This window comes from Akebia trifoliata, chromosome 8, assembly GCF_017979445.1.
Source record: "Akebia trifoliata isolate Shusen 1 chromosome 8, ASM1797944v1, whole genome shotgun sequence".
NCBI lineage: Eukaryota > Viridiplantae > Streptophyta > Magnoliopsida > Ranunculales > Lardizabalaceae > Akebia > Akebia trifoliata.
Window position 1 is genome coordinate 41,956,294 of NC_141382.1, and position 27,047 is coordinate 41,983,340.

Sequence of the window (27,047 nt, forward strand, 5' to 3'; positions counted from 1 at the left end):
TTTATTATGATTGGATGATTCAAGAAATTATCCATATGGTCCTGCATGCATGTGTGTGTGGGCACTCGTGCACATGAGAGAGATTAAATAAGGATCCAATAAATATATATATATATATATAAGTACCAAGCCCAATTTGACTATTATTCCAAAGATTTTCGACTGAGCAGATACATTAATAGACCTATGTGAAGTGGTGCAACCAAGTCCAGTTCGGTGGCCAGCCAACCCAAATATACCTTCTCCTCGTTAGTCACAGAAAATATATTGACATACGTTCATGATAACTCTTTGGGCCCATTGATCCATGAATCTTTCAGCCTACCAAGCACTGAAGCTGCACATATATTAAAAACCCATATAATAGGTGATCATGAGCTTCAAACACTTACTGTTCTTTACATTTTGCACCATAAAAAAAAAAAAAAAAAAAAAAAAAAACAAATTGATTTTAACATTATTTCATTATGAACTTCAAACCCTTAGTGTGATCATCAATGACTTGATCATGGGGCAATGATATTTAACATGACTATATATATTATTAATTGGTTTTTCTATAATTTGTCAAATTTTTTAACATACTCTGAGCTAGTCTCTTTCTAGGGTTTTGAAACCAGGTCGTGGTATAACACTGCACAAGCCTTACCAATTTAATTGGTACTTTCATAATTGCAAAGGTAATCGAGCCCCAAGACCCAAACCCATACCTTCATTTAGAAAATCACGAGTCAAGTTTGAAAGTAGGGGTAGGTTATATGTTTCATTCAAAGTTTTCCATTAAAAAATATACAATAAATCTAATATTTAATTTCTTTTAACATTATACTTTATCAAATATATTTTCCAACATTATATATATATATATACCCTACACTTTAACAAACGTGTTTTGTCCTACATGGGTTAGAAGTTTTGGAATGGGCTGATCTTTGGTGAGGATGATCTATATGATTAGAAGATCATCCTCTCATCCTCACCAAAAATCAGTCAATTCCGAAATTCTTAGCATCATGTTTACTAGTAGAAAAATCGTGGACCGTCCATTTTTTGTAAACTATTTTTGATGGGGTTAGAAGTTTTGGAATAAGCTGATTTTTGGTGAGGATGATGTCCTCATCATAGAGATCATCCTCACCAAAAATCAGCCCATTCCAAAACTTCTAACCCATGTAGGACAAAACACATTTGTTAAAGTGTAGGGTAAAGCTTAGGGTGCGGAACGGGATATATATATATTTGTTCGAATTGCTCAAAACTTGACTCCGTGGGCATAGGAGTCAAGTGGAGTAATTAAATCGAGCCTTTGTTTGTGATCTCTATCTAGTGTTGACTTAAAAGTATACTTATGTAGGGCCCTGATAAAATACGATCTAATCCAACTGATTTGCTAGAAATCATCAACCAGAATTATTTTTCATGTGTAGGTCCATCAATGTTGATGGACCCAATTGGTGCTAAGTTTAGGCTGGCAGACCTAGGTCTCAATAATGAAAGGTCCAACCGAGGTCTAGACCTATGTTATCAAATTCATTGCAACTAGTCTGAATCATGAACCGTTACGTACCAAACCAAAGTGTATTATTGCACTTTAGCGTGCACTACGTCATATTTCACAAAAAACGACGGGCCAAAGCCGTCGTTTTTTAAGAACAATGACGGCCCCCACCGTCGCAAGAGCCGTTGTAAATATCGAAGTTGTTTTTGGTGAACGACGGTCGGCACGTGTCAACAAAATGTTGTGGAAAACGACGGTCATAGCCTGTCAAAATAAAACGACGGCCCAAACCCGTCATTTTATTTGTCGAATTTAAATTTAATTAATAGAGATAAACGACGGCTTAGAGCCGTCGTTTTTCCGTCAATTTTTTTTTTTAAAAAAAATCATTTAATCGTTATTGTTTGCTATTTTTATTATTTTTCACCTAAAAAGAAAATGACAATTTTCATTGAACAGAAAATTAAAATCTAACAAAATAAATAAATATACTAAAAAAACAAAATTTTACATTTTTCAAATGGAAACCATGTTCATTCAAATTTTACATGTGCAATCATAGTCCAACATGCCCCGTTTTCATAGTGTCGATTTTAATATACATCCCAATATTTAAAAAAGTTTTTCAAAAAATATATTCTACCAACTTTACTTCACTTCACTTGTAGAAATCAAAACCAACATGTCTTTCTCGATCCTTGCCGAAATCTGTGATTGAAAAATTAAAAAACATTGTCAGATATATAGTAATGACACCGACTACCTAAAGCAATCCAAGTAATTATACAAGAAAGATGAATATACCAAATTACAAAATAAAAGAGTTCTCATAACTATCATTGTCAAACATTTAATTATTTTATTATAATTTTTTATGTTTAGTGTCTATCTACCATATAAAGTAAGAAAAGTACCTCTGTTCAGTAAAACTTTATTCGAAATTTGGGCCAATCAATAATATCACCGCATGTCAAATCAGCGAATGTTCCTTCTCCACTCTGTAGAATCACATTCCCATCAAGGACCTCATCTATAAGAATATCGTAGCTATCTGAATCTGCATTAGATGCACCTATCACTCTTCCTTCGGCAACACAATCATGTGGTCGTTGTAAGCGATTCACCTTACAAGGACCTGTCTGTATGCTTGGTGGATTAGAATGTGACTCATGATGTGGAGAATCGGGCCTTACCTATAAAATAATGTAGACAATAGAAGTTCACTCATCTATCAAAAGTAAAATGCCAATGTTATACCTGGGAAAAACTGCCGGGATTGGTGGAAGACCGCATTGGTGTTCTAGTAGAAAATTTTGATTGTTGTAAAGTCTCATTCATCTTTTGCACCGCTTCCATCAACTTATCCACTCTATTATGAAGGATTGTCGTCTCATACGCCAAGGCTTGCTTGTAAGGAATTGAAGCACGCACGGAAGTCTTGGAAACACCTGAACCCATTCCCCGAACACGACCCCGACTATCAGGACCACAAACCTGTACAAAAAGTTTCTAATATCAATACCTACTAACGATATGATATCATACTTACTAATATCAATGCCTACTACACAACATTATATCATAATTACAAAATATCCTAATTAAAATAATGCACATACCACAGCCACAGGGTCATGGTCTAGATCGTTATGTTTATTAGAAGGGTCATTAGCAATCATTCTATTGATGGCCTCCTGCAAAATAAATAATAATTAAGAATTATAAAGAATAACAATTATTAAAACAAAATAGTGTACTAGCTCTAGTTGTATTACAATCATATGAAATTCTTTTACTACAATAATTACATACAACTTTCTGTACGTAAGAATGGTTTTTATAATGTTTGTTAGAGTAAGAGCTGCCATTCTTACCCAATCGGTGTTTTGATGACCAAACTATTTTCAATGGTGTGTAATACCCTATATGACAACATGGGTATAGCTAGACTTGGATACCCATAAACTGTTGAAGGTCCTTATAATCAATTGTAACAGAAAACAAGTGGTAAATAGTGTACAATGTGGTAAATAGTGTACAATGGCAAATCATTGTTTAAAATATAATTTCGAAACAGTAAATAAGGTCACTATGTATAACAGTATGTCCAATCTATTTTTGAAAGATGTTCTACAAATTAATTTAAAAACAAGGAAATTGGAAATTGGTTAAGAGTTCTAAGATTTCCAAAATAACAATTTAGTATGCTAGATTGTTGGAACAAACATTCATGAGCTTAAAGGCAACTAAAAAACCAAAAAATTGAGGGAGGCATATATTAATACTTGTATACTTAATTCTGATCAAGGTGCTTAATTTTGTGGTCAATTGAGCATCGATGGTAACGTCATGGAAAAAAATAATAATTCAGGATTTGATTTGGGGTCAATCAGATGCTCTAACCTCTGTTTCCGAAAAATATGCAAGACTTTCATGGGGGATTTAATGGGTCTCACAAATTTCAGATTTCAGAAGGTGTAATCTATGAGGTATGCCCTTGACATTTTGTTCCATATTCTATTTATTTAAACTGCTTAGTAACATATTTGGAGAAAGGACTTAGTCCAGCCCTACATATCAATTGGATTTTTAATGGGCTGGAGGTTATTCTAACTGCACCCACAACACACACACACACACACATTCCATTCTACTCTCATTACCACAAACCTCCCCCAACACAGAAACCACCACCAACACAGCCGCCACCAATTACATACCCTCCCCCAACCCATAAACCACCACCAATTACGTATCCTCCCCCAACACAGAAACCACCACCAACACAGCCGCCACCAATTACATACCCTCCCCCAACCCATAAACCACCACCAATTACGTATCCTCCCCCAACACATAAACCACCACCAACACAGCCGCCACCAATTACATACCCTCCCCCAACCCATAAACTACCACCAATTACATATCCTCCCCCAACAAATGATGAATTTAAGAGCATTTATTCCATAGCTCCACTAAAGAGATAGTGTACAATGTGTTAGGGGGGCATACCCCTATATCTATGTATAAAACATTAGCAATGCAAACATGACTCTCTTGTATTCAGATCCACCGTCCGAGAGTTTATCTGTTTTTCTTTTGATTGTAAAAAGATACAATCACGCAACTTCAAAGTTTTTGGATCGGAATTCAATCATGTTATTTTAATGTTTTGATGCTTCTCAGAAGGTAACATGTCTGCTCTGTTGTATTTTCTTGCTTTTAGGAAGTCTTTGCCTCCAGTCTACTTATTCTCTGAGGAATTGTCAAGTAAAATTTCTTTGTTGACTATGCAGTATCCATAGTTTTAAAATTTGTCTTGGTCGATTCGATTTGATTTGAAGTGACTTGGCCCAAAAACTTGTTTGAACCAACTCATGCCAATCGGATTACAAGCTTGACCAAATTAGGTGACTTGTCAGTTGAATTGATCTGAACTGGCAGACATGAGTCAGTTTCTTTTACTAGGAATATTTGACAGCGCCACTGTTTTTTCTTACTTGTTACTCAAATATAAAAAGGGTTTTTCAAAAGGAGAACAATAGCCATCAAACAGACTGTTGAGATGAGAGGAAAAAACACAAATTTCCTAGAGATCAGTGCTGTCCTGTGTATTAGTAGAGTTTTTTTTTTTTTTTCTTTTCTAGAGTTACATTTTTCTGAGTCCTTTTCAAAATTTTGGCGGAACCCTTTCGCTCCCTAATGTTTACAAAATGAATACATGCCCCTTTACATTTTTGTGGATATTTGAGATACCTCATATTGTTCCCGTAACTGTTATATGCCACCCTTGATCTTGGACCCTGGTCTTCTCTTATGAGCTAATGAAAAAATGACATTAATGCCCTAGCCATGATCATTATTATGACCACATTGCTAATCCGAAAGTTATGGAATGGGCTATGGTGGCAGAATGAGATCTAAACCTATTGACAACATTGCTAATCCGAAAGTTATGGAATGGGCTGATTACTTAGACTAATATGGGTTAATTTTATAAATGGGCTGTGCACTTAACACACACGAGGCTCATGTAAGTTTGGGCTGCCAAGGCTTGCAATGGGAAGGTTGTCTTCAACTTCACAACTGAAAACAGGTTGGAGGAGATCTCAATCAACGGTTGAGTCATCAACTGTTGTTTGAGAAAAGAGGAAAAAGTGAATTAAACAGATTTCCTAGAAATCAGTATTGGGCTTCTAGGGATTTGGATAGTTTCTCTAGGGATACTTTACCTTGGGAATCCCTGACATATCAACCGTTTGTTTGATGGGGAGTATCAAACAAGTGTTTTCCTCAAAACGAAGATAGTATGGCTGTTAATAAATCTGATCCGGATTGGATTGGGCACAAAACCAATCTAATAAGAATCATATCAGACACCTTGTACAGAGAAAAGAGGGGATACCAAAACAACCTGGTAAAATAAGATAAAGAATGAATGAGGGGTTGTTTGCACATACTTTTGGCATTTCTTTAACCCATTTACCTAAACAACCTGGTAAAATATTTTCCATATGTCTAGTGGATGAAAATAAAAATTTGGGCAAGAATAAAAACTAAACTAGAAGAATCAAAGATGAGAGCCATGTGGTTTTCCTCAGTTGGATCAGGTCAATAAAAATAATGGAATAATAGTATCTGTACTTTTTTTTATCCCCTTTTATTATGATGTTTGGGAAACACCTCTTTTATAAATTATAATGATCGGGTAACAAGGAGGACCCATTCATTTAAGCTTTGCCCTCATCTTTGAGCCCCATTGGCAAATGAGTCGGGCTGGGGTGACACAAAGGGAGACACAAGGATGATAAAAAAAACTCGTGGTGTCATGGACATCACCAAATCAGCCAATATGCATGGCTAGTGGACTTGTGTATTTTTCTATCAAATTCCAGAGTTTTATCGAATATAATTTTCAATACTAATTGATGAATGGAAAAGTTTCATGTAGCACCATACATCAACGAAAAAAAAATGCATAATTTCAAATCAACAGCAAATTTCACAGATGAGTGATAAAATTTCCTTAAAGGAGATAAGCGAATTTTATTCCAAAAACTAAAAAAAAAATCAGTAAGCATCGTTAAAATCATACCAAGAAATCGAGAAGATATCCAACCAGATTAAACAAACAAGCTCAATCTACTAAGCCTCAAGAGATGAGTAGAACCAACGATGAGCGAACCTTCGAATCAATACTGGAATTGCAGAATCCGTAACAGAACTTTGAGATCTGCAAATAAATAAAGGTTAAGAAGTGATCAATCAACATCTGTGGAATAACAATTTATTCAGATCAAACACAAAATCTAATAAATCTTCTTTCTGAATAAGTGGAATTCAAAAGAAATATCCGAATCTTATCTGCATTTTGTTCTCTAGAGATTAAACTTCCTTTAAAAAATTTGACTAATGGTGTATCAAATATCAATCAAAGCAAATATTAAAATTAAAAAACAATAAGATAATTGAAGAACAAATCAGATTTCTATTAGAAGCTCTCGAACGGAATCGAATAAATTACTAAACATTAAAAAATAATCAAAGAAGATTACCAAATGGATGTAGAAAACATTACGCCCGAGAGAGAGAGAAAGATCGAGAGAGAACTACCGCGCGAAGCTCTCTGATTCGTAAGTCCGAAAATGAAAATCGCGAAAGAAGAAATCGAAAATGCGATTTGTTCTTTTGAGATTTAAAACTCTAGGGTTTTCTTAAGAGGAAGAAGAAGCAAACGAGAGAAGATATCGAAAATCCGATTTTCACTCTAGGGTTTCTTTTTTTTGAGGAAGACGATAACAGAGAAGAAATCGAAACTGATATTCGGTAAAGGTTGGTGCGGAAATAGTGTTACGCTATTTTTGTTAACGCCACACCAATAGGTGTAAGCTTAGTAAAGGTTGGGGTGGCAATAGTGATTCTTTTATTAATTAAATGACGGATTAAATTAGTCGTTTATAATCGACTATTATAAACATCATTAAGGGTTAAATAACGGGTGAAACCCGTCGTATATAAACGACGGCTTTAGTCCGTCGTTTTTTCCGCAATATTTAGTCGTTTTTCACTGTTTATGACGTAGTGGTGTGTCCTTTTTTACATTAAAAAGCAAAATAATAAATACATTTTAAAAATATTTTCTAAAAATAAAATTGTGAGAGGATGCTAATGTCCCTGATTAGCATTGGATGTTAGTATGCCAACAATAACGATACTAATAAGGTTGGGATCGGGATCGGGATCAGGACACAACTATTAGTTACAACTTTTTTTACACCACTACTCAGATATTGTCCATTTTTTAATGCTTTTTACAACACTATTAAATGTCGTTGGATCTTGTAAAATGTATGACATCCAAGCAATGTAAAAAAAGTTGCCATGTGATCCTAACCCATAATAATAATAATAATAATCCTACCCAACTAAATACTAATTGCAAACCCATGTGCCACCTCTAGGGGTGGAGCTCGGATTTTGACCATGTGGGGGGTAACTAAGAGTAGAAAAAAAATTGTGGGGGTAATAGGAGTGGATTTTTTTATCCGCCGTTAATATTTATTATAATAGCTCATTAATCTATAGACTTTGAAAATTCTTATGGGGGAAAGTGCCCTTACTGTCCCCACTGTAAATCCACCCCTAACCATCTCATAGAAGGTTTCAACTTAGCTAAATTTGTAAGTGTGTGAGAGTGTTGATCCCTAGACTTAGATTCAAAACTTGTTTACCTCACTTTCACATTAACCACCCATCTGTTGCTTCCCTAGAAAAAAATAAAAAATATGACACATACAACGATATGAATAATGTTGGAGTGACCTCAAGATTGACCTTGTTTCACACTTTGCTGCCATGAAGGTGTCTACGGAACGATAGATAGATTCCATTTATCTTACAAGTGAAAAGCATCTATGGCTGTGTGCTCACCTCCATATCACCAAAGTGTGAATTAAAGTCACTCCATCCCCTCACCTTCAAAAAAATAAAATAAATAAATAAGTAAAAAAATACAACTTTTAATCTTAATTTATTTGGCAAAGTCATCAAGGGCAATATAAATTTATTTAAGTTCTTCTCATTAATTAAAGAATCAAGGAAGCGATAGAAAACAAAATCAAATCATCTCTGGAAACTAAAACTTAAGTTCGAGGGAAGGATTTCTGAACAAGATCAATGATGGATTTGGGATGGAAAAGATCGATTTTTTGGGCAATAAATTGAAGGTAAGAGTATTTTACGTTATTATTTATGAATCTTCCCTAGATCAAAGACCGTGGTCGGAGAAGTATGTCATCAGTTTGAAAATGAAATGATGTATATCAAATATTCAACACCACCTTGAAGTGAAGTGTGTATGTCTAAATTACCATTTTTTTCCACTAACTTCTATACATGATTTTTATTAACCAAGAAAGAAAATATTATTAGCCCTTAATCAGTGGCCAATTTCCCAATTGATTGGTTTTGGTGTTGATTTGAGTATATACAAATGATCAGTTTTACACCAAGTCAAGGTATTTTAAAGCTAGCATGGATCACGCATTACATTTACCAAATCATGCATCAAAAGAAAACATTAGTAGTTGACAAACAATTACAATTGTTGGTGGGGGTGAGAGTAAAAAAGGACAGACAGAATTATAAGTTGGTGGAAAGTAAAGGTGTTTTCCACATTACGAGACTGTCGTTTTGCTAGAACAACCATTCAAACTTTTAAATTGTCAAGTAGAGGGAAGACCACCACATTTCAAAGTCTCTACATTGATCTTCTTGAAAGTTCAGGATACAAGAATGTGTTGCCTACACGAACATGGTCAGCTACATTTTAATATATTTTTGCTTTCCTTCTTTTTTTGAGAGGTAATTAACTGACTCAAAAAGGTCACTCGAAATTCACTCACCAACATGGCATGTGTACAGAACCATAGATCTTTTTCTTTGGGATACAAATAGGAAAAGAGATCCAAGTGGCATACTCAATCGATTCCCTGACGTGACAAGTTCGAGAATCGTAGATCGATACATCTCAGGATACACGATTGCACTTCCCCATATAAAAAGTGTATCTCGAGGGAGTCGTGTATCCCGATGCGTAAAGATCTACAGTTCCTGAACTTGTTCACGTTAGGGAGTCAATTTAGTATGCTACTTGGCAAGTCATAATATCAGGACTTAGAGATCTATGATGATTTCATACACATTCACATCGACTAGTGAATTTTGAGTGATTTTATTTGAGTCAATTTATCATTAGTCTTATTTTTATTTGAATCTGGATCCTATGCACCCAGAGTGGAGGAATAAAAAACTCTTTGCCCACACCTAAATACATGCCACCTAACTTATAATCTATAAAATTAAAGCCTAAAATATCTCTTTTTCAAATTTCATTGGATTGTGGAAAGAATTAGATGTAGGAGGAGAGTTTCATTCCTCCACCCAGGATGCACACGATATGAATTCTTTTTTATTTTATTTTATTTTATTTTATTCTCCAACTTTGCTTCTTAAATAAATGACATAAGATTAGTGATTTTTGAACTCAACTTGATAGCGTGACTCAAAAACTCACCGATGTGTCATGCACAAATAACCATAGATTATTTTGCTCGAGATACACAATTGTACCCTCGGGATACACAATTACAAATGACAAGTCGATTGTGTATCCCGAGGGATAAAATCTACGGTTCTTTGCCCATGCCACATTAGTGAGTTTTTGAGTCACCCTATCAAGTTGAATTTAAAAATCAGCACTCATGACGTAATTAGCACTTCTTAATTCCCACCTTACCCTCAACCCCAACAACACCAAGGAACGAATCCTCTATAGTTAGTAGTACAGAGTGATAGTATACTCACAGTGCTATGAGCAAATTTTCGCACAGACCAACATTGTTTTGACATGTAGCACTGACGATGTAAATAATGAGAAGGAAATTTCTCTCTCCTGCCTACCCAAAATTATTTATTTTTTAGATTTCAAATCTTAAAAAGTATTGTGGGATCCATATGGATTATCATGCTGGCAATCAAACGTCACAAACTTCTAGAATTCATGAAAAGCTTTGTGATAAAAAAAATGAAAAAAGAAAAAAAAAAAAAAAAAACAAATTTTTTCAAGCTTGATCAATGGTGTTAAAATTGGATGGCTACCCAGAATTCAAATTAAAAATGCAACAATGAAAAATAACATTTTTTTTTAATTCATAGAATTTCATCCTCTACAGCACTTTTGTATTGGATCATATTTTTAAATGTGACAAGATGATGTTCTTAGGAAATTTCAAAAATTCTATTAGAGAGATGTATTAGGCAGACCTCACTGTTGTCTTTTTATTATAAAAACTCCCTTGGAGTTCTGACACTCCAAGGAGATTTTTTTTTTATGAAGTTTGTTACCAAACCTCACTTTTTCAATTTCGTTACCCAACCAACCTTTTCAAAGCGTAAAATCTAGAGTGGCTAGTGGCATTCCAACTTTTACTTATTACAACCATATTTCATAAATTATTTATCACACTCCAATTAACCATTAAACAATACCACTCAAAATTACACATTGAAACAAATTTAACATTTGTTTATAATAAGGATCAAGCCCATATAAAATTCTCAATCTAAGTCATAGAAATCCTAAGAAAATATAGAGAATTTCTATTGGCACCTCAACTTTTACTTATTCTCAATCATTGAATTTTTATTTTATTTTAATTGGAGTGCAATAAGTAGAATTAGAGTACTTTATTCCAACACTAATAATAAGGCATGAAAGGAAGTCCAAAATCAGATATTAGAAGTAAACATAAAATTACTTCAAGCCTTCATAGGCATTAGTCATTAGATGTAACTCCTATCTCACGAGAGATATTTATTCTTATTTTGTTTTTGTATTTTTTGAAAGTAAACTGATGGAGAAGATGTTTTTTTTCGGATAAAAATAAATAGAGAAAAATATATTTTTTGGGTAAAGATATACAAGGGAAAGATGTATTTTTAAGGTGTAAATAAGTAGGGGAAGATGTATTTTGTGAATGTAAACAAAATGGGAAAGATGTAGTTTTCCAAAATTATTCAAATTTATGTTTACATCTAATGATTAATTCTTATAAAGGCTTGAAGTAATTTTATTTTACTTCCAATTTCTGATTTTGGACTTCCTTTTATGCCTTATCATTAGTGTTGAAATACAGTACCCAACTTCTATTTATTGCACCCCAAGTAAAATAAAGTAAAATTTTAATAATTGAGAATAAGTAAAAGTTAGAATGCCAATAGAAACTCTCTATAATTTTTTAGGACTTCTATAACTTAGATTTCTAATTTTATATGGGCTTCATCCTAATTGTAAACAAATGTTAAATTTGTTTCAATGTGTAATTTTGAGTGTGTTGAAAGAGAGTACCCAACTTCAACTTAATGCATCCCAATTAAAATAAAATAAAAATTTAATGATTGATAATAAGTAAAAGTTGGAGTGCCAATAGAAGCTTTCTATATTTTCTTAGAACTTCTATTACTTAGATTTAGAATTTTATATCAGCTTGATCCTTATTGTAAACAAATTTTCCATTGATAAATAATTTAAGAAATGTGGGTGTAATAAGTAAAAGTCGGAGTGCCAATAACCACTCTCTAGATTTTGCTTCCGTATAGAAAAGTAAGGGTAGAATGGACATTTAAAAGTGTACGATCCGACTAAAAGGTTTGTTGGTACCGAAATTGGAAAAAGTGAGGTTTGATGAGTAATAAACTTTATAAAGCAAGGTTCTTTTGGAATTGTCAGAACTCCAAGGGAGTTCTTAGAATAAAAAGGAGAAAAAAAAATATCTGATCTACACCATGATTCTAAGGCTGAGGTGTTAGGTTACGTTTTCAACATATAAATCTAAACTAGTTAAGGGAACTGCAGTGATCACGTACTACATACGATCCTCTCATCTCTTTTCAACATTCGCAATAATCTCCCACCCCCACCCCCCTACCTCTCGACACACCCACACCCACACACACACACACACGTCCCTACCTAACTCTCAATTGTAACTCATTCTTTCTTAAATATTCACAGGAGTCTCTCTCTCTCTCTCTCTCTCTCTCACAGACACACACACACACACACACACATATGGGTTCCTTCTTACTATCTTGCTACTATCCAAAGTGTATCCAATCTCATGGGAACTCTCCAAGATTCCAACTTGGCCAAAAACAAAGTCTTATTTTTATAAAACCCAGATCACCAAAGCCAACAACAACAGTGTTGAAATGCTCATCAGTTTCTAGTTTGAGTTTGAGTAGTGAGGAAAATCCATTAATCAAGGAGGAGGAAGAAGAAAAGGCTCTGAAAGAGATATGGAAGGAAATTCAAGGGTGCAACAATTGGGAAGGACTTTTAGACCCCATGAATTCTACTCTTCGCAAAGAGATAATCCGCTATGGTGAATTTGCTCAAGCATGTTACGATGCATTTGATTTCGATCCTTATTCCAAGTACTGTGGGACTTGCAAGTATCAAGGCGCCCATTTCTTCGATAAGCTCGATATGGCTGGTGTAGGCTACCAAGTTACCAGGTTGATCATAGATAATATACACAATTATAAATAATTAAATACATGGTAACGTTAGTTATCCATGTATTAAAATAAAGATGCATGAGTTATTGATTATATAGATAAGCTGGATGCATTGTAATAATGTGTATGAGTTATATGCAGTGCACCTAACTTATCTTAATCAGACCATTTGTCATCCCATTAAAATTAGGATCTTTGAGATTGAAATCAAGATAAATTTAATTAGGATTAATTGTTAATTCTTTACCTATTAAAATTGTTCATTCTTTGCCTATTATTAGACATGAAAATTTAAGGGCATATCCCTCCAATTTTTTCATTAATATATATTTGATTACTTAGCACACACAAAAAAAAGGATTAATTGTTAATTTTCTTCTATTTAGACCCATCGTATTAGGGTTACTTAAATCATTAATCAATGAAACTCTATTTGATCTCGACACAGGTACCTCTATGCAACATCAAATATCAACCTTCCAAACTTCTTTCAGAAATCAAAGATGAGTAGCATTTGGAGCCAACACGCAAATTGGATGGGCTACGTCGCAGTTGCAACAAACGAAGAAGAGATCAAAAGGTTAGGGAGACGTGATATCGTTATCTCATGGAGAGGCACAGTTACTTACCTTGAATGGATCCATGATCTAAAAGACATTCTTCATCCAGCTTGTTTCGGCAGTGACCCATCAATTAAAATCGAATCAGGGTTCTTTGATTTGTATACTCAGAAAGAACACGAGTGCAAGTACTGTTCATTTTCGGGTCGAGAACAAATACTAGCTGAAATCAAAAGGTTAGTTGAAAGATATAAAAATGAAGAATTAAGCATTACCATCACTGGGCATAGCTTGGGAGCTGCACTAGCTTTACTAAGTGCTTACGACATCGCAGAGATGAAGGTCAATGTCAAACACAACAACAACGAGAAAAATAGAATTCCAATTACAGTGTTCTCCTTCTCAGGTCCAAGAGTGGGTAATCTCAAGTTCAAGGAGCGATGTGAGGAACTTGGAATTAAAGTATTAAGAGTGATCAATGTGCATGATAAAGTACCCAATGTACCAGGAATCATCACTAATGAGAAGTTTCAATATCAAAAGTATATCGAAGATGTAATCTCATTTCCATGGAGTTATGCTCATGTAGGTGTAGAGCTTGCATTGAATCATACCCATTCTCCATTTCTTAAGCCAACAAACGATTTTGGCTGTTTACACAATTTAGAAGTGCTTCTACATCTAGTGGACGGATACCATGGAGGGGGAAGCAGGTTTTGCTTGGTGAATAAGAGAGATATTGCTCTTGTAAACAAGAGTTGTGATTTCTTGAGGGAGGAGTATGGTGTGCCTCCTCATTGGCGTCAAGACGAGAACAAGGGGATGGTGAGAACCATTGATGGACGGTGGATGTTGCCCGAGAGGCCAAGGATGGAGGCACACCCACCTGATACGGCACATCACCTTGAACAAGTCCTAAAGGTTGCAAAATCACCCTCAGAAACCCTTTAAGTTCATTGTAATATATATCTTATTATTGTCTTGTGTTATGTTGGAAATTAAACCTAATCTTTTTCATTATTATTATTATTATTATTTTTAAAGATTTGTTATAACAATACAAAAGAAAGTTAATGTCAAGGAAATGTAGATAGAAGTTACTATCATGTTTTGAATTTTTATTTGAAAAATCAAATATGGAATTAACATGCTTGCAAGCTATGAACATATATTTTCAATAATAGAAGATATGGTTCTAGGTGGAGTGGAATGAAGGAAACATGATAGCGAATCCCAATTATTTGGGATAAGACTTTGAAGATGAATATGATGATGGTACCCTTCTTATACTTTTGATTACTATGTTATTCCAAGCCTGCATCAGGTATAGTAAGATTTAAGAAGTTATCGTCATCTCTATCTCTATTTTATCACAATTATTTTGTGTTCAATAATATATAAATCATATTAATTTCATCATTTAACTCTAATATTAAGGTTATGTTTCTTCCTATGTTCAGTATTTGTTAATCCTTCTATATTGTTTCATACTAAATTATGTCTGGTTATAACTGATTAACTATATGATTTTAGTATTTTGAAGGGTAACTTGGTCTGCATCCTATTGATCTTTAAAGGTCTCTAAGCGTTCAATTTCATCTTGTTTAATATATGGTTTGAATCTCAAGACTTGATTGAACCTCAGGTGAATCATGCATTTTAGAGGCAATTGAGCGAGACATCCAACACTTACTAATTATATTAATTACATTATTAGCTAGAAGAACTAGGAAGTATGTTTGTCTACCACTTACAGTGAAGTGTAGGATTATGTGAGTATGTGGTGTGCATTTTAAGTTGTAACAAAATGATGGCAAAAGAAAATGCTGAAGTGACATTAAAATTTGTTAGAATATTAGATTGTGTTGTATTGTATTATGGACATTGTTTCACACATTACTGTCATAGATGGAACCATAGATATTTTCTATTGGGATACAAGTGAAAAGAACCGATGGTTATTTGGGCACCTCTACATCAACAATGTGTGAAACGATGTCAATTTTAATGTCACTGCAGCACGACTTAGTGAAATAGTATTTCTTGTTTCTAAGTCATAGAAATCTTTTATAATATAAAATGCTCTCCAAGTCTAAATCAAATTCATTAGTTTTCTCCTATTTGCTCTTCTTTTTATTATAAGTGCATTATTTCATCTTTTGATATTCTTATGAAACTGTACTCTCATTTTTGCACAAGACACCTCCATGGTTTATACCAGGATATAATAAATTTCTAGCTATTAATTGTATTGTATGGTAGATTAAAGATAATCTGACGCTCTTTTTTCAGATGCCCCTATACGCTCTCTGATCTGACAATTACAAAATCATACATTTTTTTCTTGTGTATCCCAAAGCAAAAGATCTATAATTCTGTGATGTGGCATATAGTTTAAATAGCTATTAATTGAATATATACAATTAACAAAAATATCTTACTTACTAGGTGAAGAAAAGGTAAATTCAAAATGTAGCTATCAAAATATCACATTCATAATTTCTTCCATCGTTTTTCCCACTGCTTTATATATCATGCGGGGAAGTAGCTACACCTTTTCCAATGTGCTATAAAGAAGACCAACCCTTCAATCATGGATTGCACTCAACCCTCTCTAATGGATATTTGTAGGGACCATCTTCATTTAACTATTTGCTGTTGGAAATGATTAAATTAGAGAACTTCTATTGGCACCACAACTTTTACTTATTACACCTCATTAAAAAAAATAAGTGCTTGAGAATAAGTAAAATTTGGGGTGTCAATAAAAGATCTATCTCTCTCTCTCTCTCTCTGTGGATTTTATATGACTCTAATCATAATTGTAAACAAATGCTGAAATTGTGATGTTGAAATTACAATTTGAGCGAAACCTCTGTAATGTTTGAAGAGTTTATTTTATCTCTAATTGGGTATGATAAATAATATAAGATATTGGGATGTAATAAGTAAAATTTGGGATGCCAATAGAAGCTCCCTTAAATTAGGGTCTTGGTGTAGACATGAAATGTTCGCAATGAACCTCAATACTACATTGTTTGGAGTCGTCACCATTCTTTTTTGGAAATAGGTGTGAATGAGCACCCGAATCAATTTTTTGAAAATCATTTTTTTCATGGCATTATAGTGACTCTCACGTGTTGGAAAATGACGAGGTCTACCTAAGATCTAGGTAAGGAGGTCCGGTTAGAGGATGGGGAAGGTGTTAGGCACCCCATCCTCTCCACCAAAGGTGGTTACCTTGCTTGACCATTTTATTTTGTAAAAAACTTGAGAAAAACAAATATTAAAATGCATGAGAACGCATGCTAAGAGTGGTGTGTGCATTGGAGTGAAATGTCCCCTTTTCAAAGGGTTTTTGATTTCAAAATGACATTATGGGTATTCTATGGAAAAGAATGATCCATGTAATCACATTAAATTTATAAAATGAATGTTGGTTTAAGCTCTTAGAGAGAGTCCATGATGGAGTTCCCTTGAAGCCACAACCTTGATGCATATATGCATGACTAGAAACTTAGTGTTTTACCCCATCGAGAGGGTGACACATTTCTTCATCATTGCCATGCATGAGTGGGTGTGTGCATTGTATACAATATGATGCATGAAACTAAGGTTAAAAGGGCTTCAACCCCCATCCTTTCGATCGAACTTTAGTCCAATCTACCGGGGATGGGAGATGGTATTCATTACATTCTAAAGGATTTCTAAAAAGAAATTAAAGTAGAGGGTTAGAAAAAGAAGATGCGGGCTTTAAAATAAATAAACTACTTCTTGACCCCACCTTGTCCCTTGGTGAACTTAAACCTTGAAGAGCTGAATGAGATAGTTGAGGGTTGAGTTGAAGTTTAGAAGATGAGAGAATAAGTAGAGATTTTTGTAGAGTTTTAGGTTGAGAGATGGGGGCTTGAGAGCATGCATTGTTCTTAGAAAATGAGGATATTTATAGAGTTTTTGGAGAACTTTTGGGGATAAAGTGGTCCAACCCTAAAAATAAAGAGAATTGACACAAAGTTTAAGTTATTTCTTTTTGGATTTTTCATTTGTATGAGGGCAAAGATGACATTTGTGAAGAAACCCTAAAAGCATTATTTGATCCTTGATTTTTTGATAAATAGAGGTGAGAGAACAAAAGTACTTTTAGGAGGGTGAATAAGGAAGTGACATGTGTAAAGGTGGAGTGGTAGGTAAAAAGTAGATCTTGGTTCATTTGTAAATAACAAATAAAGCAAGGGTGGAAATATAATTTTGAAATGAGCCAATGGGAGAACAAAAGTACTTTTGGGAGGGTGAATAGGAGAATGACATGTGTAAAAGTGAAGTGGTAGGTGAAAAGTAGATCTTGGTTCATTTATAAATAACAAATAAAGTAAGGGTGGAAGTATAATTTTGAAATGGACCAATGGGAGAACTCCATGTATGTACTTGAAGATTCCTACCTTTTGAGGGTATAATGGGAAATTCCCTCACCTTTATGGATTATTACCAAAGATCAAATAACTTTTTGGTTTGACTAAACCTTTTGAGAAGGGCATTCTTGAGTTTTCACAAAAGGGAAGTTGACCCTCCAATTAAATGATGCATTGGGTATTGGGGGCTTATGAGGTATCAACATGTGTCATCATATGAATGAGTGAGAGAATGGACTTGGAGTGGGCTTGGGTTTGGGTTAGGATATGGACTTGGGTTTGGGTTAGGACATGGACTTGGTTTTGGGCTTAGGATGGACTTGGTTTTGGGTTTGGGATATGGACTTGGGTTAGGATATGGGTGATGGACATAGGTTTAAAGTGGATTAGGGACAAGGTATGGGCATGCAATGATATGAGATACAATAAGTATGCATGCATGAATAATGATGCCAAGTGGCAATGTGGGTCCATTGAGAGGTTTAAGTCTAACTCGAAATCAATTCAAAGAAATTTGGATTTTTCTACGGGTTCGTGCAAATTAGGGTGTCTACACTTGGTATTTGTTAGGGCCGTCAATGAATCAAGTTTAGATCAGATCGGATCTTTATCGGATCCAAACACGATCCAATAACAATTGGATCACATCCATATCGGATCAAACCCGATTTATATACAAAATCTAAATAACTTCCATAAATTTCAACAAAATATATAATATAATTTAGCACTTTCTTACATTTTATCTGATTGGGTCCTTATCAGATCAAGACATGGTTGATCCATAACCGATCCATAAGATTTTTGGATCAGAATCTTATTGGATCAGATCCTTACAGGGATCTAAATCCTCTTTCGAGACCCAAAATTGTCAAATCAGAACGAATCGAATTTCGGATATGATTCAATCCATTGACAAACTTAGAATTTGTAATAATAAAACACCCTTCAAGTATATTGAGAGGAAAATTTTCTTTGTGCACCCTAAGGAAGGGATTTCTTTTGAAATACCCCCATAACTTTTCCTCTAAAACTTAATAGTCTAGTTAGCAAACATTCTCTTCTCGATATCCCCTCACCCTGTCAATTGTTGAGATGGATGATTCAAATTGTCAACATTGACAATTCAAATCATTGATATTGACCTTTGACAATCATCGAGACCAATAATAATAAATTATTGATCTGGACATTTGAACATGAATCATTGAGATCAATGATTTGATTGGTTCATCTCAAGAACATCAATCTAAACAATTTGAATAGTTGATCTCTATGATTTCAGTTTGATGTTTGATCAAGGTAAGAAAGAAGGATTTTTACTAACTAGTTGTCACGATACCATCCCAAAAGTCAAGTGTATATGGCATTGAAGTTAATTTAAATATTTTTGAACATTTTGGCTTTGATATAAATATTTCTTATGCATAAAGATTTTCTACTAGATGATTACAATGGACGCTTACAGCGTTTACATAGAAATTATTAGTATGATATCCTAACTAGAGATAAAGCCTATAATCTTAATCTTAACTAATATAATCCAATCTCATCTTTATGAGAATAATTTGTTGTCATGGTTTTAAACTCGTTTTGACGTCTCGCTTCTCATCCATGAATGAGACCGAGTCATCTTGGATGAGTTTTTTTATACGTTTGAGTTGTCTTGTTCAACAATGATACAAATGAATCATGGTTTTAAATCTCATTCGATACGTTTGACTTTTCTATCGTCTCGTTGGTGGACGATACCAAGACATATCGGACGAGATTTAAAATTATCTCTCAAAAAATCAACTTATGTTTATTCCAATCAATAGCTTCCAAAAGTCATCATTCTTGTCGTAGACGTGTTATTAAAGCAGGCAACCCAATGATCATATCGCATGAAGCAAATTAAATCAACTAAAACACAGACAATTCAGAAAAGAAATATTGTCAAATGACCTTGTTTGAACCTCAAAATTAAAAAGGGTTCAATGTAGGCTCCATCGTGAACTTAATCATTGGCCATTAATCGAATGATCTTGTTTGAACCACAAAGTGGATTTTCATTCACCCACAAACCCTTTTTGCTTTAAATGGGCTGAACCAGAAAGACTTCGGCTTCTATTATTAGGTTACATTCGAATGTTGTAAGTAGGGTCCTATAGAAAAAGTGGGACAGAACTTTTAAGATAAAAATTTATATTTTGTGTTTTTTTTTTAGACTAAATCAGGTTTGTTGAAACCTTAATTAACTTGGTTTGATGGTTCTGTCAATGTGGAATGGTTTTATTGGCGATCTTGACAATGATAGAAGTGACGACCAGGAATCAAAAGTGATCAGTGCAATGGCAATCTTGATGATGAAGGATGTGTAACCGCAATTAATTACGAAGCGATGGTGCATGGGTTATGACAAGAACGACGAATGCCAAGAGTGCAAAATTAACCGTGATGGTGGTACCATGTTGATTGTAGATGCACGAAGTTGCTCTACACTTTCCTACTCTCTCAGCTCGGGGGACCTGCAAATCAGCCCACTCCGACGATCAAGTTAGACAAATTGATCAGTATAATTTAAGTAACTTTTTTTTAGAGAAGAAGAGATTGAACCCCTTTTACCCATAGTTTTCTTCCTTATATAGGCGTTTATTTGGTTCGGTTTCTGTGCCATCCTTTGAAGTGACCTTGGGCAGTTAGCCCACTCCCTGACATATCAGCTGCAGGAGTTGTTGCAACTGCCCTGCCACCTCTGTGATGACGTGAGCTGTGAATGCTGTCAGTCCACTGTCGCATATGTCAGATCCGTACAACCGACCCACGCTGCCTCCAACCGACCTATGCTGCCTTTACCCGCACCATTTCACCTACCGGTGGCTAAGGTCCGAGCTCAATCATTTACTTGCACCCGAGGATCTCAATCTGCCGGACTTACTTTCCGTTCATCCGAGATTTGGAGATACTTCCGAGCTCAAACTCATGCCACGTGTCCTACTCCGGAATTTCCCCCACATTGATTAGGTGATGGATTTGGACAAATACGGAGACTATTCTTGTATTACATGTCCACACTATTTTTGCACATTTAAAATTTCACTTTCATTCCAAAATCATGTAAATTTCTTCTTGTCCAACTTCTCCAAAACGTGAGAATCTAATATGAGTTGGGGAAACTCCAACTTCTGGTCCCTTGCTGGTCTTGGACTTTTTGTAAAAATTAAAGGTTTGAGTGCCCCCATCAAACAAGTATTTTTCAGAAAAAAAAAGTAGGTAATTTGGACAGAACTAGCAAAAGTGCTCCTTCTTCCAGCTCCACATGCAAAACAAGTTTTTCTAAAAGGTGATTTTGATGGGCGAAAAGCTAAACCACCCCCCCCCCCCCTCTCTTATAAAAGGTGATTTTGATGGGCGAAAAGCTAACCCCCCCCCCCCGCAAGACACACACACAAGGGCAAATTTACATTGGAGTAGTGGGGGCACTTGCCACCACAAAGATTTTTGAAGTCTTAAGTGTATATGAGTTATTATGATAGATAACAGTGGCGGATAAAATAATTCATCGCTATTACCCCTACAAAAAAAGAAAAATCTCTATTAACTGCCCTCACGAAAAAAAAATTTCTCTATTAATTGTCCCCATGAGAACAAAATTCTGGCTCCACCCATGCACACACACAAACTTTGATCATTAATTGGACTGATTTTTTGTTTGAATGTCCAAAAGAGATGGGCCCAAGAGCTAATGGGTCAGTGAACCCAAATATTTACAGCGTCACACTTTGGGAGATTAGGGACCATAGGGTCAGGTTATTATTTTGTCCAAGAATGTTGTTGTCTTTTTAATTTGAAACGTGAATCAATAAGGCTATGTGTGCCTAACATTTAAAGTTGACCCTTCCCTCTGATGTATCAGTTCCCACTATGGCTCGGTGGGGATTGATGTGCGTTGCACTAACTATCTAAGTCACCTTTGTGTACGTAAATATACAAGGATAATATATTCTTTTGAAGAATTACTTAATAGCCCCTCAACCTTATCTCTCTTTATGATATTTTTGGAATATCTAATCCCAATTACTCTTTTTCTCATCTTCTTCAAATACTTAGATTTTTAATGTTGAATGCAATCATTTCTATATATATATATATATGGGAAATGTTCAGCACCCTAAGTTTTACCACATACTTTAACAAACGTTTTTTGTCCTACATGGGTTAGAAGTTTTGGAATGGGCTGATTTTTGGTGAGGATGATCTCTATGATTAGAAGATCATCCTCCCCAAAAATCAGCTCATTCCGAAATGTTTAGCCCCATGTTTACACGTTGAAAAATCGTGGACCGTCCATTTTTTGTAAATCAATTTTGATGGGGTTAGAAGTTTTGGAATGAGCTGATTTTTGGTGAGGATGATCTCCTCACCATAGAGATCATCCTCACCAAAAATCAGCTCATTCCGAAACTTCTAACCCATGTAAGACAAAACGCGTTTGTTAAAGTGTGTGGTAAAACTAAGGGTGGCGAACGGGACCCTATATATATATATATATATATATATATATTTGTGAATGACAAATAGAGAAGGATATATTCTTAATTTTAAATATTTAAATGTATTTTCAATTTATTTTCATGATTTATTATAAAAATGACGAACAAGGGTTGAAATTCTAAAAATTTTAAAGATTTTGCTATAATATATGATTCGGTGTCCATTTCACAGTTATAATATATGCATGTTGGGTATTACGATAAAATCTATTCATTATTAAAGTCAAAAAAATAAAAAAATCTGAATCAAATTTACAATTTTGAGTTCACCACTTTTTACTGTTGAGTTCAACATATTTTTTTGTTGAGTTTGTCCATTTTAAAAAATTGTTGAGTTCAACAATTTTTAAGAGCTATTGCAAAGGTTATATTCGTTGCTAGAGGTCAATAAAAGTTGTTGAATTTTTTTTTTTTTTAGAAACTTAAGTTTGCCAATTTATACTCACCAACAATAAATTGTCAAACTCAACAATTTTTTAAAAATGTTGAATTGACAATATAAAAAAAATGTCAAACTCGACATTAAAATGTTCAATTTAACAATAAAAATATTGAACTCAACAATAAAAATTAGTGAGGTTGACAATAGAAATGATAAACTTGACAATAGAAGCAGTGAGCTCGACATTGTAATTGTGACCCAAAATTTTTTTTGTTGTTTTTTCAACTTCGATACAAGATAGGTCTTCTCAAAATAATCAAAATACATATGTTATAGTTGCAAAACTACACTTGTATCAAAAGTTACAACGAAATCATAAGAAAAGAAAAGAAAAACTAGAATTTCAACTTTGTTCATCATTTTTTATTATAAAACAGCGATATAAATCGAAAAATATATCTAAATGTTCAAAGTTAAGAATATATCATCATTCACAATATAAAAAATCGTTAGAAATGATTGCAATCAATGTTAAAAATTCCAATTAGTATACGAAGAAGATGAGAAAATGATTCCAAAAATATCATAACGAGAGATGAGGTTGAGGGACTATTAAGAAAGAAAAAAAAATTCACTAAATGAGCTATCTAGTCATCCCCAAAAGATAAGAACTATTTTATAAAAATAACAAATTCATTCAAATTTTGAAGTCACTCTGAATTATTTGACATTTCTTTCAAATTTTATCAAAATAGGAATCCACTCTAAATCCTAGTTGAAAAGCAGTTAGAAATTATGGTAAAATTTATTATATATATATATATATATGATCTCATTCGGCACCCAACCATTTACCCAACAATTTGCCCAACATGTTTTGTTCTACATGGGTTATAAATTTTGGAATAGGCTGATTTTTGGTGAGGATGATTTCTATGGTGAGGAGATCATCCTCACCAAAAATCAGCTCATTCCAAAACTTCTAACCCCATCACAAATGATTTACAAAAAATGGACGGTCCACGATTTTTCAACTTGTAAACATGGGGTTAGAAGTTTTGGAATGGACTGATTTTTTGTGAGAATGATCTTCTAATTGTAGAGATCATTCTCACCAAAAATCAGCTCATTCCAAAACTTCTAACCCATGTAGGACAAAGTTTTAGAATGGATTGATTTTTTGTGAGAATGATTTTCTAATTGTAGAGATCATCCTCACCAAAAATCAGCTCATTCCAAAACTTATAACCCATGTAGGACAAAACATAAGATCATCATCACCAAAAATCAGTCAATTCCAAAACTTCTAACCCATGTAAGACAAAACATGTTGGGCAAATTGTTGGGTAAATGGTTGGGTGCTGAACATTTCCCATATATATATAGGGTCCCGTTCGACACCCAACCATTTATCCAACAATTTGCCTAACATGTTTTGTCCTACATGGGTTAGAAGTTTTGGAATGAGCTGATTTTTTGCGAGGATTATCTCTACGGTTAGAAGATCATCCTCACCAAAAATCAGCTCATTCCAAAACTTCTAACCCCAATGTTTACAAGTTGAAAAATCATGGATTGTCCATTTTTTGTAATCCATTTGTGATGGGGTTAGAAGTTTTGGAACGGGCTGATTTTTGGTGAGGATGATCTCGAGGAGATCATCCTCACCAAAAATCAGCCCGTTCCAAAACTTCTAACCCATGTAAACATGTTGGGCAAATTGTTAGGTAAATGATGGGGTGCCGAACGAGACCCTATATATATAGGGAGTGGTTCAGCGACGCTAAAATTTGCCAAACATTTTTCAAAACACGGGTTGAAGCTTTGGAATGAGTTGATTTTTTGTGATGATGATCTCTATGGTGAAGAGATTATCCTCTCCAAAAATTAGTTCATTTTGAAATTTCTAATCCTAATTTACAAATTGAAGAATCGTGGATGAGGAGATCATCCTTACCAAAAATCAATCCATTCCAAAACTTCTAACCCATGTTTTAAAAATTGTTTGGCACAATAGTTGGCAAACTTTAACGCCATTTAACCGCTCCTATAATATATATATATATAATATATATATATATATATATATATATATATATATATATATGGGTAGCGTTCAAGGGCAAACTTTTTGGCAAAACATTTTTCAAAACATGGGTTAGAGGTTTTGGAATGGGCTGATTTTTGGTGAGGATGATCTCTACGGTGAGTAGATCATCCTCACCAAAAATCAGCCCATTCCAAAACTTCTAACCTATGTTTACCAGTTGAAAAATTATGGACCGTCCATTTTTTGTAAACTGTTTTTGATGGGGTTAGAAGTTTTGGAATGGGCTGATTTTTGGTGATGATGATCTCCTCATCATAGAGATCATCCTCACAAAAAATCAGCCCATTCCAAAATCTCTAACTCATGTTTTGAAAAATGTTTTGCCAAAAAGTTTGCTAAAAAGTTGGCCATTGAACGCCCCCCTATATATATATATATATTTAAAGCCCAAACCAATCTTTGTTAGGTCAAAATCAAGGCCTTAACCCTAGAAGCGCTAAGCTATGAACAAGGCATGACGCCATGTGTCTTAAATGAGAAAAACTAATTTAGCAACTTGGGAGGAAATTTTGGGACTAGTACTTCATTTTTAGTAATTTTTTTTAACACATCGCGTCGTGCCATTGGTTCATCAGCTTGGCACGTTATTTTCAAGATAGCAAATCTTTGTTACTGACAATAGGTACAATATTGTTTCTGAAAATTGAATTTGCAATGATTCTAATTTTTAAATATAATAATCTAAAACAAATGAATTAATTGAATTAAAGAATCCAAACCAAACACTCCCTAAAAGATTAGATTCGTGAGAAATTTATCTCACCTTTCTATTAGCAATTTGGACATTGAGCATGTTGTTAGAATATTGGCCTAGAATTGTAAATTAAAGAATAGAGTCGTGCTACACTGACTTTGTTCTACACTGCGTTCAATACTGTGCTGACATGGCAGCACACAGGTAAGATTTCTTTTCCCATGACGCAATGATAGAAATCTATAGTTATTTGTGCACTACCACGTCTGCATAGTGTTGAGCACAGTATCGAATGAAGTCCATTCAATATTTTTCCTTAAATTTAACATAATTAGAGTCGTTTTTTATAATTAAGAAAATTGAAACCTATCTCATAATCATGATTACTTAGTTTTTAAAATTACAAAAATATCATTTTTTTTACTAAGTTATCTTTTAAAAAAATCTTTAATTAATATTTTAAATTACAAATAAACCTTTTGATACATGTACGTTTGCACAAGCCACCTTCTACTTAAATATAATAGGATTTAAAATGTCATCATCTTGCACCTTATCTCCCTTATTTTTGGCTTTGACAAAATAAATTAAATTTCTATCATTTAATTCTAATACTAATCACAATTCCATTCAAGATGTGTTCCCCTTCATATATTTTGTTGTTGAACTCGTCTGCATCGTTTATCTTTCTTGTTGCCACTTTAGGGTTCGTAAGTTGTATTAGAGTGCTCTTTGTCATTAGTGCTATTTGCACGTTTTAAAATAATCTTAAAGGATTTTTCATTTTGACAATTAGATTTAAGAGATAATTATTTCCCAAACACTCAACCAAAACCACACCACACAAACAATATTGGAAGTTTCTTTCCTTGATGTATCATTATATTCCCATTTCCCCATCAATGGGTTGGTTGTGAGCGCCTAGAAAAAGCCACTTTCAAAATCCACCAAGAAAAATATATCAAATTGCACACCTACCTTCTTTAATGATTATTGTAGAACTTAATTATATGCATTTCCTTCAACAATCAATCTCCATATTCTAAACGTTACTCCAAAAAATTTGGGTTGGGTAAACAAATCTTGTTCTAGTAGTCAATTATGTTTAAATCAAGCCAAAAATAAAATAAGTTTCAAAGATCATTAAAATATAATTATTTTAAAATTTCAATAAATTAATTAGTTAGTATTTCGAATATATTTTGGCACATATTCACTTTCTAGCTATTTAATGAGTCAGACTTTGAATTTGGTCAAATATGCTTGACTCATGAAT

At 34.0% G+C, this 27,047-nt stretch overlaps 3 protein-coding genes across 4 annotated transcripts in view; 2 read left to right on the forward strand and 1 right to left on the reverse strand.

Annotated features, from left to right (window-relative positions):
* Positions 1 to 27,047, forward strand: part of LOC147396902 (villin-3-like) — a 112,982-nt gene that overhangs the window by 36,538 nt on the left and 49,397 nt on the right. The gene's annotated exons all lie outside the window — the stretch shown is intronic.
* Positions 1,962 to 3,260, reverse strand: LOC147396905 (uncharacterized). Of its 2 annotated transcripts, none has more exons than XM_086451068.1 (4): positions 3,118 to 3,260; positions 2,756 to 2,992; positions 2,413 to 2,691; positions 1,962 to 2,206 (listed from the first exon to the last, which is right to left on the reverse strand). In XM_086451068.1, exons 1-3 carry the CDS (start codon positions 3,175 to 3,177, stop codon positions 2,419 to 2,421), a joined length of 570 nt encoding a protein of 189 aa, XP_086307194.1. In that variant the 5' UTR covers positions 3,178 to 3,260; the 3' UTR covers positions 1,962 to 2,206; positions 2,413 to 2,418. The 2 variants fall into 2 exon arrangements, with proteins under 2 accessions (XP_086307194.1, XP_086307195.1); XM_086451069.1 differs by having other exon boundaries at positions 2,756 to 2,975; positions 3,118 to 3,216.
* LOC147396906 (alpha/beta-Hydrolases superfamily protein) lies at positions 12,590 to 14,706 on the forward strand. The gene is made up of 2 exons (XM_086450887.1): positions 12,590 to 13,078; positions 13,530 to 14,706. The coding sequence occupies exons 1-2, from the start codon at positions 12,633 to 12,635 to the stop codon at positions 14,590 to 14,592; spliced, it is 1,509 nt and encodes a 502-aa protein (XP_086307013.1). The 5' UTR covers positions 12,590 to 12,632; the 3' UTR covers positions 14,593 to 14,706.

What these genes read in the sequence shown, in the direction of transcription:
- LOC147396906 (XM_086450887.1), top strand. Translation starts at nt 12,633, where the DNA reads ATGGGTTCCTTCTTACTATCTTGCTACTATCCAAAGTGTATCCAATCT. An exon ending in GTAGGCTACCAAGTTACCAG is followed by an intron (nt 13,079 to 13,529) that starts GTTGATCATAGA and finishes ATCTCGACACAG; the next exon opens with GTACCTCTATGCAACATCAA.
- LOC147396905 (XM_086451068.1), bottom strand. Translation starts at nt 3,177, where the DNA reads ATGATTGCTAATGACCCTTCTAATAAACATAACGATCTAGACCATGAC. An exon ending in ACCATGACCCTGTGGCTGTG is followed by an intron (nt 2,993 to 3,117) that starts GTATGTGCATTA and finishes CTTTTTGTACAG; the next exon opens with GTTTGTGGTCCTGATAGTCG. An exon ending in ATCCCGGCAGTTTTTCCCAG is followed by an intron (nt 2,692 to 2,755) that starts GTATAACATTGG and finishes ATTATTTTATAG; the next exon opens with GTAAGGCCCGATTCTCCACA.